General features: G+C 37.4%; 1 protein-coding gene across 2 annotated transcripts in view; it reads right to left on the bottom strand.

Moving 5' to 3' along the window:
- Window positions 1–451: 451 nt before the first annotated feature.
- The window catches only part of RAB30 (RAB30, member RAS oncogene family), an 81,486-nt gene continuing 67,745 nt past the window's right edge, over window positions 452–14,192 (bottom strand). For both annotated transcript variants that reach the window (XM_059187765.1, XM_059187771.1), the window contains exons 4-5: window positions 12,502–12,685; window positions 452–9,563 (exon numbers count right to left, since the gene is read on the bottom strand). In XM_059187765.1, coding sequence (XP_059043748.1) covers window positions 9,313–9,563; window positions 12,502–12,685 — 435 coding nt within the window. In that variant the 3' untranslated portion in view covers window positions 452–9,312. The remainder of the gene's footprint in view (window positions 9,564–12,501; window positions 12,686–14,192) is intronic.

Here is a 14,192-nt window from a genome sequence, read left to right as displayed (position 1 = left end):
ATTAGCCCAAAGTCACACAGCTTGTCCATGTTAGAACTGGGACTAGAATTTGTCTTCTGCGTCTCAGTGTAATACTCTTTTCACTACATCTTCAGATAAAGCATCTTTCTCACCATTAGAAATAATGAGCATGTAACTTTCACATTCTGAATATTGCAGAGTAGGCTCCGTAGCTCAGGGGTTAGAGCACTGGTCTCGTATAGCAGAGTATTATAGTTATAATATAGTATTAGAATCAGAAGGCCTTAAAATTATTTAATCTAGTCCCTTGTTTTACAAAGGAGAAATTTATGGTGCAAAATGTTAAATGACTTGTCCAAGGTTAGCCAATTAGAGAATAAACAAACTCAGGTGCCCAAATTCAGAGCACATTCCACCTCATGCTGAAGGACTTTCATGTACTTAAAGCTTATTTGCTTCTGTGTACTTTGATAGCATATGATACTCCACATGTGGGCAACAGGAAATGTTTATTTATATACAAGTACATGAGAAAGCAATTTCCATTCATCTTTTTAAAAAAACTTTACAAATAAAAAGTTATTAATACATTCATCCTTTGCACACAAAATACATTCTTTTTACTTTTACTCTCAGTATGAATTATCTTTTAATTAAAACTTAAGCTACAATGGACAGGTCGTTTGGTGACTTGACAATCTTTTTTCAAGATGGAAAAATCCCCCCTGGGGCAAATAATACAATATGTGTGAATAAGAATAATTAATAAAAAAGATGGAAAAATCCAAATTTTAAAGACAGTCAGTATGTAAAGGAAAGTATATATTAAAAGTGCTCCTTCATTGAATCCTAGAAGATTGAATGAGTACTTTCCAACATGGTTTGTAGCTATCCCTTGAAACAATGCAGAGGACCTTAGAAATTCTCTATGCGATGACAACTCAATTTCTACAAGACTGAAGCAGCCTTCATGAAATTGATTATCATATATAGATGGTAGGTTCATAGAAAGATTTCTACAGACATATTGAGATGTTAGCCATTATTCAGGGGTCTCCTAATTGACCAATCGAGCTAAGATTGTAAATTGCATTCTCCAAGTGGGATTTTAAGAGGTTCTGCTTAAGTGAACACAAGTGATTTGTTAGACTAATTGCTTTTAAGAGAGATGTGAAAGTATATACCCATCCAGAAAACTTGTACACAAATGTCCATAGCAGCATTATTTATAACCACCCCCAAATAGAAACAACCCAAGTGTTCATCAAACGATGAATGGACAAGTAAATTGTGGAATATACATACAATGGAATATATTTAGCCATAAAAAGAATATTGATTTGTAGTACAACATAAAACTGAAAACATTATGCTAAGTGAAAGAAGTCAGATGCAAAAAAACCATATATTGTATAATTAAATAAAGTGTCCAAGATAGGCAAATCCATAGAAGCAGAAAGTAGGTTAGTGATTACCAGATGCTGGGGGAGGAGGGTGGAGACGTAATTGCTAATGAGTACAGAGTTTTTTGGGGGGATACTTAAAATGTTCTAGAGTTAGATAATAGTGAGTGTTTTTCAACTTTTAAAAAATACTAAAAACACCAAATTGAACACATTAAAGGGATGAATTATGTCTTTATTCTAAAAAGAGGGATGCAACTTCATTAAAGACTTTTTTTGTTCACATTCCTGTTTCTGATCCCACCTTTTTAATGCGGATTGAGGTTTTCATATAATCACCTTTAATCGAAGGTTTTCAGCTAAGTGCACTCAAGTCATTATGGGCTTATATTCCTAACAGGCTTTTTATTAAACAAACTAAATACATGAACACATAGGACAATACAGTGTACTATATATTAACATTTAAAACCAAGTATTACACCTGTATTGAAGCAGATAGTTAAGATTTTACATACTGGTGTATTCAGATATTACTGAGAGCCTATGCTTAAAACCAGCCAGATATTAATAACTGAGTTCATAAGATTTGATGGTTAACATGTTTGTTAAAACTATGTGTATGTTAAAGGTCCATGTTTTAAAGGAAAGAGATAGGAAAGGGGGGAAATTCAGGGGTTCTCTAAGTCTTTATAAAACAGCTTCTCTAAATATTTTAACGAGCTGCTGAGAAAACTTCCAGAATGATATATTTTGCATTTTATTTCATCCCTACACTAAAAGTCATGCATTAAAGTATTGTAACAATATATGTGGGGCACAACTTTTTCCCTTTAGATGATCAAAAATCTCTTCTTAATCCTTTATTATTTGAAATTTTAAGCAGAGTTTTTTTTGGAGGGGTGTGTGTGTGTTGCTGAAAACAGCAACTTTACTCACACACTTACATTTATGTAAGTGTATTTACATAAATACATTTATGTAGCTCCCTTACATATCATCAAAGGAGCTCCAACCATCTGGTATGTCTAGAGGACACTTCAGTGAGCAGAAATTAGAAGCCAACATTCCAGTCATTTGAAATTTTCCACAAAAGGGACATGAAAGCCCCAACACGCCTTAAAGGAATAAGAGGATTAAAAAAAATGTTTTAAATCAATTGACATTCAATGTCAAATAGCCTACAAGAAAGTTCCACTAGCATTCTGCAATTGTATAGAATGAGAGAGTATTTCTAATGATTACATTCCAGAAAGCAATACGTTTAGCAGCTGTTTTTCAGAAGGCTTATCAAGTTTTGCTATTGTTATTTAATCCAGGCATAACTGTATAACCTTAAACAAAGCTGTGGACCATTCAACTAACTAAGGATAAATTACCCTAATAGACCAGATTCTTTTGTTGTTCTGTACATGAGTTTTTGCTTTATTAGGCATTTGGTACTCCAGTTTTTATTTCAGAATACAGTGCACAAGTAGAAAGGGAAAAAAAACCCTGTTAAATTTGGGTGTTGGTAATTATGTCCATCAAATATACGTCATCTATGAAATGAAATTCTAAAAGCAGATGACAAAACTAGGATTCATGACTCTATTTTTACCAAGAGGAGAAAACAAGAACCACACAACCAGAATAATTCTTCAGAAGCACTCTTTGTTATCAAGTATATAAGGAAGAAAAATAAATGGATAATTGAAAAGTTAATCAACAGTGAAATTATGATCTAAATCTGATACTAATAAGAAACTAAGAATTTATAAATACCTAGCCTGACACTACCCAAGAGAATAATGATTATCACCATGATGAGCTTTTTCTGACTGTCATTAAAGGGAAAAAAACGAGGCAAAGGGCAATAATAAATGGAAAACATGGTCCCTTACAAAGATAGGATCAACCCATTTTTCTTCCCATGGAGAATGGGCTCAAGAAGAAAGAGGTTCAAATTGCACTGTGAGGTATTTCAGTAATAAAGTTAAGTTTCCTGATAATGAGGAGTTTGCAACCCTGGAATTGTCCATTGGGAAAGAGTAAGATTACCTTTCCTGAAATATGTAAAGAAATAAAGAGACTCTTGGGTGATAGTAATGTCCAAAGGCAGAAAGATGGAGCAAATAAGTGACTTCTTTTTAAGGCCCTTTCAGAAACGGTGCTCTTTTCTTCAAAGTTGAAATGGATTCTTTGTTTTGACCTAAGGATCTATATTGTATCAGACCATCCAAAGTCTGCCCTTAAGAGAAAAGAACTAATGTTTGACTGCATACTGCCTACTGAGCACTGTCCTAACTTTCAATTTATCTTACCTAATTTTCACAATAATCCTAACCGGTATTATGAGTCTATCTAATAGATGACGAAACTGATCCTCAAGAGATTGTGCTTTGCATAAAGATACAGCTAATTCATGGCAGTACTAGGACTCCTCATATCTAACCTGGTGTTCCCCCTTTATACACCTCCCCCCTTTACACACTCCTTGAAGTGTTAGAGTTATAACCCATCAAGGATTCCATTAGGATCCAGAACACAACATCTCCAAAAATTCTGCTCTAATTCAGTGGAAATTAAGAATTTGTCTCATGTACCTAAGTAACTCAAATAAAGAGGTGGCAAGCTTTTGTGCTCTAACCTCTTATTTAAAGGAGTCAAAGAAAGTCTTATCCAAACTCAAGTGTTTCTCACCATACGGATGCAAAACCAATGACTTATAAAGACTAATGAAAACCCATCTATCAGCCTAACAGGGATGCAACTTATTTTGCAGGTGGAATCATTTGGTCATGGGCTTTATTAGTAAGTGTTGCTTATAGTGTCTCTGATTTCTGAAAACTCGTTTTGTTACTTTTTCTACTGAAGAAATTTAGCCTTGGTTCTATTAAAATAATTTGCAAATCATGGGTTTTTTTTTTTATTTTTTTTCCAAGAGAATCAACCCAACTAACCAAATGTCATTTGAGATTCTGCCAAGACAGATCTTAAGATCTCCTTTATGCCATGAACGCACCAGCCCATCTCTAATGGAAGCCGCAAAACTTCATATTGGTTTATTTATGGGATCTTTAACTGAAGATTCTGTTCTGCAAAAAAGGCCTGGTCTGAAATCCTGGATACCAGTTATTCACTAAACTGAGCATGGCCTATGTTTGCCACGTGACAAAAACATAATTTCCATGTTTCTACATAAATTCTATTAAAACAATACTTCTTTTTAGCTCAAGAACCAGTTTATGATTTCAACTGGACATCAGTGAATGGACTGACGAAGCAGTCCCAACCTAGGGCATGATGACAAGCCAGTCTCTTAGCCAAACAACATGTAACCAACCTCCTTCCAAGAAGACTGGCAGAAAAGCAGTCCTTAAAAAAAATCATTAGCTGGAAGTTAACATATTTAACTGAACATGTTATGAGAGGCAAAGTGCTACAATGTAAATTAATAGGTCATCTAGTCGAACCTCCAACCCATGCTAAGATCCTTTCCTCATCATCTAGCATCTGCTTGATGCATACTATTACCTAAGGCAGCTCCTTCCATTGGTGACCCGCCGTTTTGAGAGAGGTCTCCCTTAGATCCCAAATCTGTGGCCCTATGGCCTCAGTGGACCTCATTCCATCCTTTGAACCAGTCTTGCTCTAATTCACTAACTGTGTCCCTCTCTCTTTCCCAGGCTAAATCTCCCCCAACTCCTTCAAATATTCTTCAAATGTCATAAATTTTAAATTCTTCACCATCTTTATTATGCTTCCGTTTCTTTTTAATTTCAAAAGTATAGTTCCCAGAGGTGACTATAACCTTCCAACATCATAGGCTTAGGAAAGAAGATGAAGTGTCAGCTCTCTTGTTCCAAGATTACTATATTAATTAGCTGCTTGAAGGTAGGATAATTTCTTAATTCAGCATGATTTCTACCTAGTGTGATAAATGTAAGGGAAGGCAGCTTTCCTTTTAAACAAATACACTCATGGGACAGAAATGAAATTTGAAAAGAAGAAAAAAGCACATTCCCCTCTTATCCCAAAATTAGTGCTCAACCAGATTGCTTGTGTGGAGTAATGTTTGTCTGAACCAGGAGATACACATCTTATTCACTGTCTTTGAATTTCAAGTTAAGTCTCAAAAGTATTATAGTTGCTTTAAAATGCATCTGTCAGCACCATGGTTGAGGAAAGTAAGTAACCAGTTGCAGTTGGAGAAAAAAAAAAATCTCGAGACAACAAAGGGCAAACCCTAAAAGAGCTAATAGGGCACTATTCCCTAAAGAACAGAAGGCTATGAGTTCTGCAGACTTAAGAAATAGAAAACGTATATTTTTAGAGCCATTGTTTTGATATGTGGGGAACAAAATGAAAGTTTTTTTCTGGTTGTGAGATATCTTATGTGACTTGGTTTATAAAAAAAGATGTTTTCATTTAGTCAGAAGAGCAATTCAAAATCACTTGCAACTGTTATCTATTCAAGATGATTCATTAACTGAAATTTGATGCTGAATCTGGAAGAATTATGGAATAGCCGAGAAGTTAAATGAGGCAAATCATTGACCTAACACTGGAACTCACCAGTATCCTCCAAAGGTATGCAGTCATGAATAGACCCACTCCTCTGTTCAATTCTGCCTCCTCTCTCCAACAAATCTAAGTTGTTTAAAATAAATAATCCTAACCCAAATATATTATATTGACCAGTGGTTTTTATCCTTTTTCAGGAACTAACACATTACCAAATCAATCCCTTTGACTTTCATTTCTAGTTACACTTGCCACTTTACTCAGGAAGAGATGGTAACATGAAATGAGTAGAAAAGACGGGGAAAGAAAGACCAGGAACCCTAATGGCCTAATCTAATTTGCAGAAAGGCCAATTGGCCCTGCATAATCAAAATTAAATATTAACACAACAAGAATAATAAAAACATAAGAAGCCTTATATAGGTAAAGGAAAAAGCACAAAATCCTATGAGGATACAGACTACCCAAAGCTACAATAAAATATCATTAATGTCAGCGAGCTATATGATTTCACAGGTTCTCTCATGCCTGATTCTAGGACATAAATATGATGGGTTTTCATTGGAAAAGGAAAAGTTTTGCCAAATATTTTGTAACTTTATTAAAAGAAGAAAAAAATGGAAGCAGACAGACTCTGATAGTGTGAGGCAGACCAAGCCAAGCTGAATTATAAGAAAGCAATTCTCTTTTTCATCCACCATGAAGTAAGACTTCATTTTTATTTAAGAAGGGTCATCTTAGCAAATGTTGCCATGGCAATAACCACCAGTAAGCAAACCAATGAGTTTAGTTTCCGGTCTAGGTTAAGAAGATCACATTTAATCAGTATCCTTTCTCAAGTTCTATTAGAGAAATTTCTATGTAACTGGCCAACCTCCACTTGGCACTAAGTCATTTATTCAACTAATATTTATTGAGCACCAACAATATGGTCAGGGATTGTTCTGAAACTAGAGATGTACCAGTGAACAAGTGTCCATAAGGCCTAATCTGGAATTCACACAACTAAGGCAGGGAGAAAAGTTCTAAATTCCCATGTATCTCTACCTATGGGCCATGGATGGGTGACTGTACATTATGGAAAGGCTGCAGGGAGTAACAGGAAAGGAAGGGCCCAAGAGCAGAACTTTCTAATCCCCTTAGGAGTATGACCAAGGGTAGACTGAAGCAGCTGAGCCCTAGGGAAAAGGAATTTCAGAGTGCAAGAATAATCCTAGAAGCTGTTCTACAACTAAATTTGTCTAACCTAATTGTCTGCATTCACAAAGCAGTTTTAGTTTCAACACACTTGCTGCTGTGGAGATAGAGTTCAGTTATGATTTGGGAATTGGATTTTTGCCCTAAAGAAAAGACAATAAATCTAAACCTTTAGACATTTCCTTACAGTTTTAAAAAGAGAAGTTCTAATGCCCACTTTGACAACTTCTTTTCTGAGTACTTTCATTGTTGCTGGCTTAGTGGAGAAAAGGGGAGGGAAAAGCAACAATTATTGAAATTATTTTGGTTGGTATTTATTAAAATGACTTTTCTTTCCTGGAGAAACAGATTCAAAGTGAAAGCAATTCAAACTTCTGGGATCTCTTTCTGTCACCCATAGGAGAGGATCAGAACAAACACAGTGAAGCCAACCAAAAGTATCAATCCCTTATACAATATGTATAATCTGTATACAGAGATGAGTCAGTTTGAAATCTGCTAGAGGAACACTGGAAATGCTTTATCAATATCGTGTCTCTGTGCACCTCATTTCTTTAAAATTAAACAGCTTTCAAACATCAACATATCAGGACCAAGATTGCCACCATCTACAACAACAGAAATTGCATATCCTGCCCTTATTCCATTATTCATCCCTCAGCGATGCCAAGTGGCAAGCTACAGAAACATCTGACGGCATCAACAGTATACAGGTTTAATTATTTCCCCAATTTGCATTTATATCAGTGAACAAATTGGAAGGCATCAAAGTATGGCACTAAAGAAATTAGTAACAAATATCCAGCAGCACATCTTCCATCTTGAGTCGTGTTTTAAAATTGGCTAATTAAAGGCATATACACCTCCGTTTGAATTGGAGATGTGCAGTAACACATGCATGTAAAGGGAGGGAGTTAAAAAAAAAAAAAAAAAAAAAAGAATGGGGATACCAGGAGAGAAAGGAAAAGAAAAATAGGAAAGAATGTATGGTCGTGAGTCTGAGAGTAACTTTACAACATGAAGGAGGCAACTAATGACAGCTCCGCCTGCTTCCACAAGCAGAATTTTTCCAACGTTACTGAAGATACAAAAATGGTTCATAAGACTTTTCCTCTGTTGCTATTGTCACTTATCATACTAAAAACATGTACAAAATTCTAAGCCTTGGTCTGTCCAAGATGGATAGTACCAGGAAGTAAAAGATGTCACCTGCTTACCAAGGACTGTGCTCTGCTTAGAACTCTGCATCGCAGTCCATTAATCCACAGTATTTTGGTCAGATCAGGTCTGTTTTCTTGTATTACTCATGATGTCTTAGAGCTAGTCTTTTACATTAGAATATCACCAGCCATTTTTTTTTCTCAATTTTCTAATGTTTTCATTTACTTAAAAGGCTGGAAAGATGAGAGAATAGAAGAAGAAAATGGTAGAGATTTAGAGGGGAAAGAACATGAAAATATTTTATTTTCCAACAAATCCACCATAGAGAAGGTAGTAATGAGACTTTGAGAAAGAGTGCTGATTCATGGACTTCCCTTTTTTTTTTTTAATTTCAATGTAATACATTTAAGGACATCGATGTACTAAAATGTATGAAAGAGCGGATTCATTAGCACCAAAAGGAGTCATGGAGCTTATATATAATATTAAACCAATGATTGTTAACTGTTGGTCATGGGAAAAGGTTTCATTTCATTTTTACATCCCAAAGTTCTTGAAAGTGCCTGTGGACAAGAGAAGTAACACTTTTCAAAGTCTCCATGGAGTCATCAACACACACCACAGAGGCAGTACTTGGCCTTCCCAGTTTTGGTTTATCTGGTAGACAAGAAAACCAGGGCCCCCAGAAGCCCTAAAGCACAGCCCCTACATGCACCCATTGACGTGCAGGAGGAATCTCCCTACAGTACATTTCCCCCAGGGCTGTGTTCAGGAATGCGCTTTTACTTGCTTTTTTTTTTTTTTTTTTAAAGAACAAAAGCAACATGCTCTGCAGATCACGGAGCGCCTAGTGCAATTTTCTCCTTGCTCCAACTCCTGACTGCAAAAGGGTGAAACCGTTATATGTTCTGCTAATGCTGGCCTGTGGACAAAGCCTTCGGCCTGCCATGCTCTGTAAGCTCTGGATCCCACGGGAGTCAGAAGGTCTGAGAGCAGGAGCCATAGTCATCACCAGATCTCCCCCAGCAATTTGGGGCCCATAGGGGCAGCTGCTGATTCCTTTTGCTTCTCCTTGCCTCAGCCTTTAGTTGAAATTACAACAAGTCAAATAGCTGATGCTTTTCCCTTCTCCGGGTAAGGGCGAGGATACATTGTTTACAAGTGTGTTCTGCCTGGCTTCACTGATGAGGCGGCACGCTAAGTCAAGGAAGAGTTTCTCCACGTTATCTGATTCCTTGGCTGAGGTCTCCAGGTAATACATGTCCTGAGCTTCTGAGAATTCTTCCGCTCTCTGCTGGGAGACCTCTCTCCTTTCAGCCAGATCAATCTTGTTGCCTGGAATAGGGATAGATCAAATAAGGAAACATCACTGGACTTTTTACAGGCTCTGAAGCCTCAAAATTCTATTTCGTATCTGAAGTCAAATCAGACAGATGGGCAAGTAAAGCAAAGCAAATGTGGCTGTGATTACTGCAATGTGTAAGATTATCAATGCCATTTGTAATGGCAAAGACCTGGACACAACCCAGATGCCCCTCAGTTGCGCACTGGCTTGAATGAAATTTGGTCCATCTATCTGCACAATGAAGTTATTTGCCTCTCTAAAAAGCAGTGAGGAATGTCTCTGCATACTGCCATGGAATGAGACACGAGGGTATACTGTTAAGTGAATAAAGCCAACTAGAAGCTGACCTGCAATGAAGCCATATTTTCTGTCCTGTATCCACCTAAGTGAACATCATGCCAAGTGTAGCCTATCATAGTCTTGTGAGTCAGAGCATTGGTGGAGCCTAATAGACAACCCCTCTGGGCACTACAGAATTCACTACACACACACACACACACACACACACACACACACACACACACTAGGTCTGTTCACTGAAAAGCCTAAAAGCAATGACCACCCACTCATAAGGAAGAATCCTATCAATTTGGTTGTGGCCTCTAAATATAACTTCACATTAATAATAATCAGTGCTTCTTGAAGAAATGGGTAATTCCTGGTCTGGGGCAGGAAACGCACAAATTGTGCCTAGAATGCTTACACCAGAGAGCAAGCAAGGTCATCGTCAAAAGGTCGTATCTAAGGAACTCAGGAGACCATATGAAGCAGCTCCTCCACTCTCAGAGTAGGAACAGTTGGACCCTCAATGATAAGAACTGCCAGGGCCTAGAAAATGTTGAGTATACTTAAATCTATAATAATGTTCAAAACAGAAACAAATTTTAGTAGTTACTTCTTGAAAATACTAGGGAAAGAACTCATTATTTTAAAAAGTGGAAAATTTTAAAAAGGGGAATCAAGCATTTTTCTTGGCTGTACTATGAGAACTGTACCTCAGAATATCAACTGGGAAGTATATTCACTAAAAAGAAAAACAAACTGCATCTGACCAGGCCTCTAAATTTACCTACAACTCTCCAAGAAATACAGGTAATAAAGGAACTTGTCAAAGTATACTATGGTGGTCTGAAATAACAAAATTCAGACTTGAAAACTCTGAAGGATAAACATGTGATTTAACAAATTCCAGGGGAGAAAAAAAAACAGAGGGATAACCTACAGGCAAAAAGAGAATTAAAAGACACAAAAATCCATGAGAACATATGAGCCTTATTTAGATCTTTGACATGAACAAATTTTTTAAAAATGTCTGAGTTAATCAAGGAACTCAACATTGTCTAAACGTTTGATGCTATTAAGAACTTAATTTTTTTTTAGGTGTGAAAATGGATTTGTGCTTAGGTTCTCTTTCTTTAAAAATCCTATTTTGAAGTTATACACTGAATTATTGAAAGATGAATTAATACAGTATCTGGGATTTGCTTCAAAATAATCTGAAGGCAAGGGGTGACAACATAAAGGGGGAGCAGATTAAATAAGATTGGCCATGAGCTGATGATCGTCAAATCTGAGAGATGTGTACAGGCGGGTTCCTGATACCATTTTTTCTACTTTCACTTGTGTTTGAAATTTTCCATAATAAAAAGGCTTTTTTTTTTTTTTTTTTTTTAAAGCCAGTGCCTCTTTCATACTGAATGGACTAATTATCTCCCATCAAATCTCCATTTAACTTCCTTAGACAGAATCCCAAGGAATTTGCTTTGACTCAAGTTCTGAAGGGCTTTTTGTGGAATCGAAAGAAAGCCCAAGTCCTGAGATGGGTGCTTTCAAGCGCTTCATGACAAACATTCTCCGGTGTGCAAGAGGGTTTTCAGGAGTGGGCACAGAGCACTAGCTCATAGAGAGGCAGATACTTAACCCAGCCACCTGAAAGAAAAGTCCAGCAACTTATTACAGAGCAGCACAGCAGTTGGACAGATACAAGGTTTGGAGTTGATCTTAATATGCTACCTTGGGCAAAGAACTTCAACTCTCTGGGCCACAGTTTCCTCATGCATAAATTAGGAATCATTACATATAAATTTCCTAACATGATTCCTCGCACATGAGTGCTAGCTATAATGCTTACTGTTTAAGTGTTTACTTAGCTTACTGTTAACCATAATTTGTGTCTTAACAATGCTTCTAAGATTCTCTACCTGGATGTCCAAATTCAAGTCTTGCTAGAATATACAGCAATATTCCTTTTTAGGAAGAAAACATTTTAACAGCCATATATTATTAACATTTTTCATCACCAGGAGAAGAGTTTTTAACAACCCAATCCATGTCACTGCAATCTCATTGTTAATGGGCATATTCGTCACCACAGAAACTCATGGGTTGTTTTCTGTTTTTCTGCCTTACTAAACAGAACTACCCTCCCACAAGATGAAACAAACTGCAGAATTTCCCTTAATGGATTCTCCCTGAAGTTAGAATTTCTCAAGTCAGCACAAATGTAAGAAGAGAGAAAAAAAAAAGTCCATTTCTTTAGGCAATAAGAAATTACTTTAAGAATAAATTCTTTATTAACTTCTGAGATAAGGTTTATATCTAGACCAGCAGTTTCCAGGATTTTGTAACTAGATTTTTTGGGTAATGCTTAGCAGTCCACATAACTTCCATGGCAGTCCACCTTCTTGCCTAGAGCCTTCATTGACAGAAAAATCAATCAGCAATATTTTCAACTTTACTTTTCTAAACATCGCCTTGGGATATGACCTATTTCATTTTCTCCTCAATTTCAGAAGAACTGAATGTTGACTGCATGAATTATATAGCTGTAGACTACGTTAGTGGAAGGTAGCAAGGCATAAGCAATATGTGATTATAAATTCTCTGATGGCCACAAATCAATTTCCCTCCTCATTAGTCCTTACTTACCCACTAGCACAGTGATGACCTTGTTGCTGGCATATTGTTCTATCTCCCGCAGCCACTCAGGAAGGCAACGGAAGGATTCCTCACAGGTTATATCATAGGTGAGGATCAAGGCATTGGCGCTTCGGTAGTAACTCTGGGTAATGGACCGAAATCTTTCTTGACCTGCTGTGTCCCAGATCTGAAGCTGTAAAGGGGTAAGAGAAAGATCTGGTTGGAGAAGCAGAAAAGAGAGCGTTGCCTTGCTTTAGTTTAGAAATGGAAACACCTCACTCAGTTTCATGGTTATTTTCTGCCCTAAGAAACAAACAAACCAACAAAAAACAAACAAACAAACAAACCCAAAAAACAAAACACCACTTTTTTTTTTAAAGATTTTATTTATCAGAGAGAGAGAGCGAGCACAGGCAGACAGAGCCAGAGGGAGAAGCAGGCTCCCTGCCGAGCAAGGAGCCCGATCCCAGGACGCTGGGATCATGACCTAAGCCAAAGGCAGCTGCTTAACCAACTGAGCCACCCAGGCGTCCTTTTTTTTTTTTTTTTTTTTTTTTTTTTTTTTTTTTTTTTAAATAATGTGGTAGGTATATCTGGTTAGGGAGAGGGACTTACTTTGTTTTGGGGGGGGGGTTCCCTTTATTATGTTACCTAAGAATTTCTTTCATTCTTTAATAAAAAAAAAAAAAAAAAAAAAAACTTATTGTGAGGTGCCTGGGTGGCTCAGTGTGTTACTTGTCTGCCTTTGGGGGTGCTGGGATCCAGTCCATCGGGCTCTCAGCTGGGAGCCTGCTTCTCCCTCTCCCGCTCACCTCCTCCCCAGCTGTGCTCTTTCTCTCTCTTGCACACTCTCTCTTTCAAATAAATAAATAAAATCTTAAAAAAGTTATTGAGCATTTAGTATGTATCAAGCTCTAAGCATTTTACATGTAACAAACTCAGTGAATAGGTACTATTACTCCACTTCTCACATGAGGACACTGAGGCACAGAGAGATTAATTAAGTTGCTCAGTGTCTCACAGCCAATATGTCCCAGAGCCAGTTTAACCAGGCTATTGTGGTCCCAGAGTTCATGCTCATAGCTACAATAATGTATTACAAATGTCAGGATAGAGAGCAGGCGGTCGTTCTGTGACTGTTGGCACTTCAGGCAGCAACTGGAGCGGAAGAACATCCGAGCTCAACCACCTTTTCCAGATCAAAACTCAAAGGGCTCTAGTAAGATATTATCTTTGTTAATGAAAATGGGAATGATGCCATGGCAGATAAAATAATTCCCCTCCCGCCATTTTTAAGCTCTGAGACTGTAGGCAAGTCACTTGATCTCCGGGTTTCGGGTGTTTCTTTTCTTTTCTTTTTTCTTTTTTCTTTTAAGATTTTATTTATTTATTTGACAGATCACAAGTGGGCAGAGAGGCAGGCAGGGGGCAGTGTGGGGGGCGGGGAGCAGGCTGCCCACTGAGCAGAGAGCCCGATGTAGGGCTTGATCCCAGGACCCTGAGATCATGACCTGAGCCGAAGGCAGAGGCTTAACCCACTGAGCCAGCCAGGCATGCTAGGGCTTTATAAAAAGATGTTAGTAATAGCCAAGCCTACTGGAATTTGCATTTTTCTGAAGTCACCTACCAGTTATAAGACCTAACAACTGATGGTTCTAATAATAAAGAAGAAAATAAAAAACATTTCTCCCCAGATTTCC

This window comes from Mustela lutreola, chromosome 1 (assembly GCF_030435805.1).
Source record: "Mustela lutreola isolate mMusLut2 chromosome 1, mMusLut2.pri, whole genome shotgun sequence".
Taxonomy (NCBI): Eukaryota; Metazoa; Chordata; class Mammalia; order Carnivora; family Mustelidae; genus Mustela; species Mustela lutreola.
Note: the sequence above shows the minus strand (reverse complement) of the source record. Positions and strands in the feature narration are given on the sequence as shown.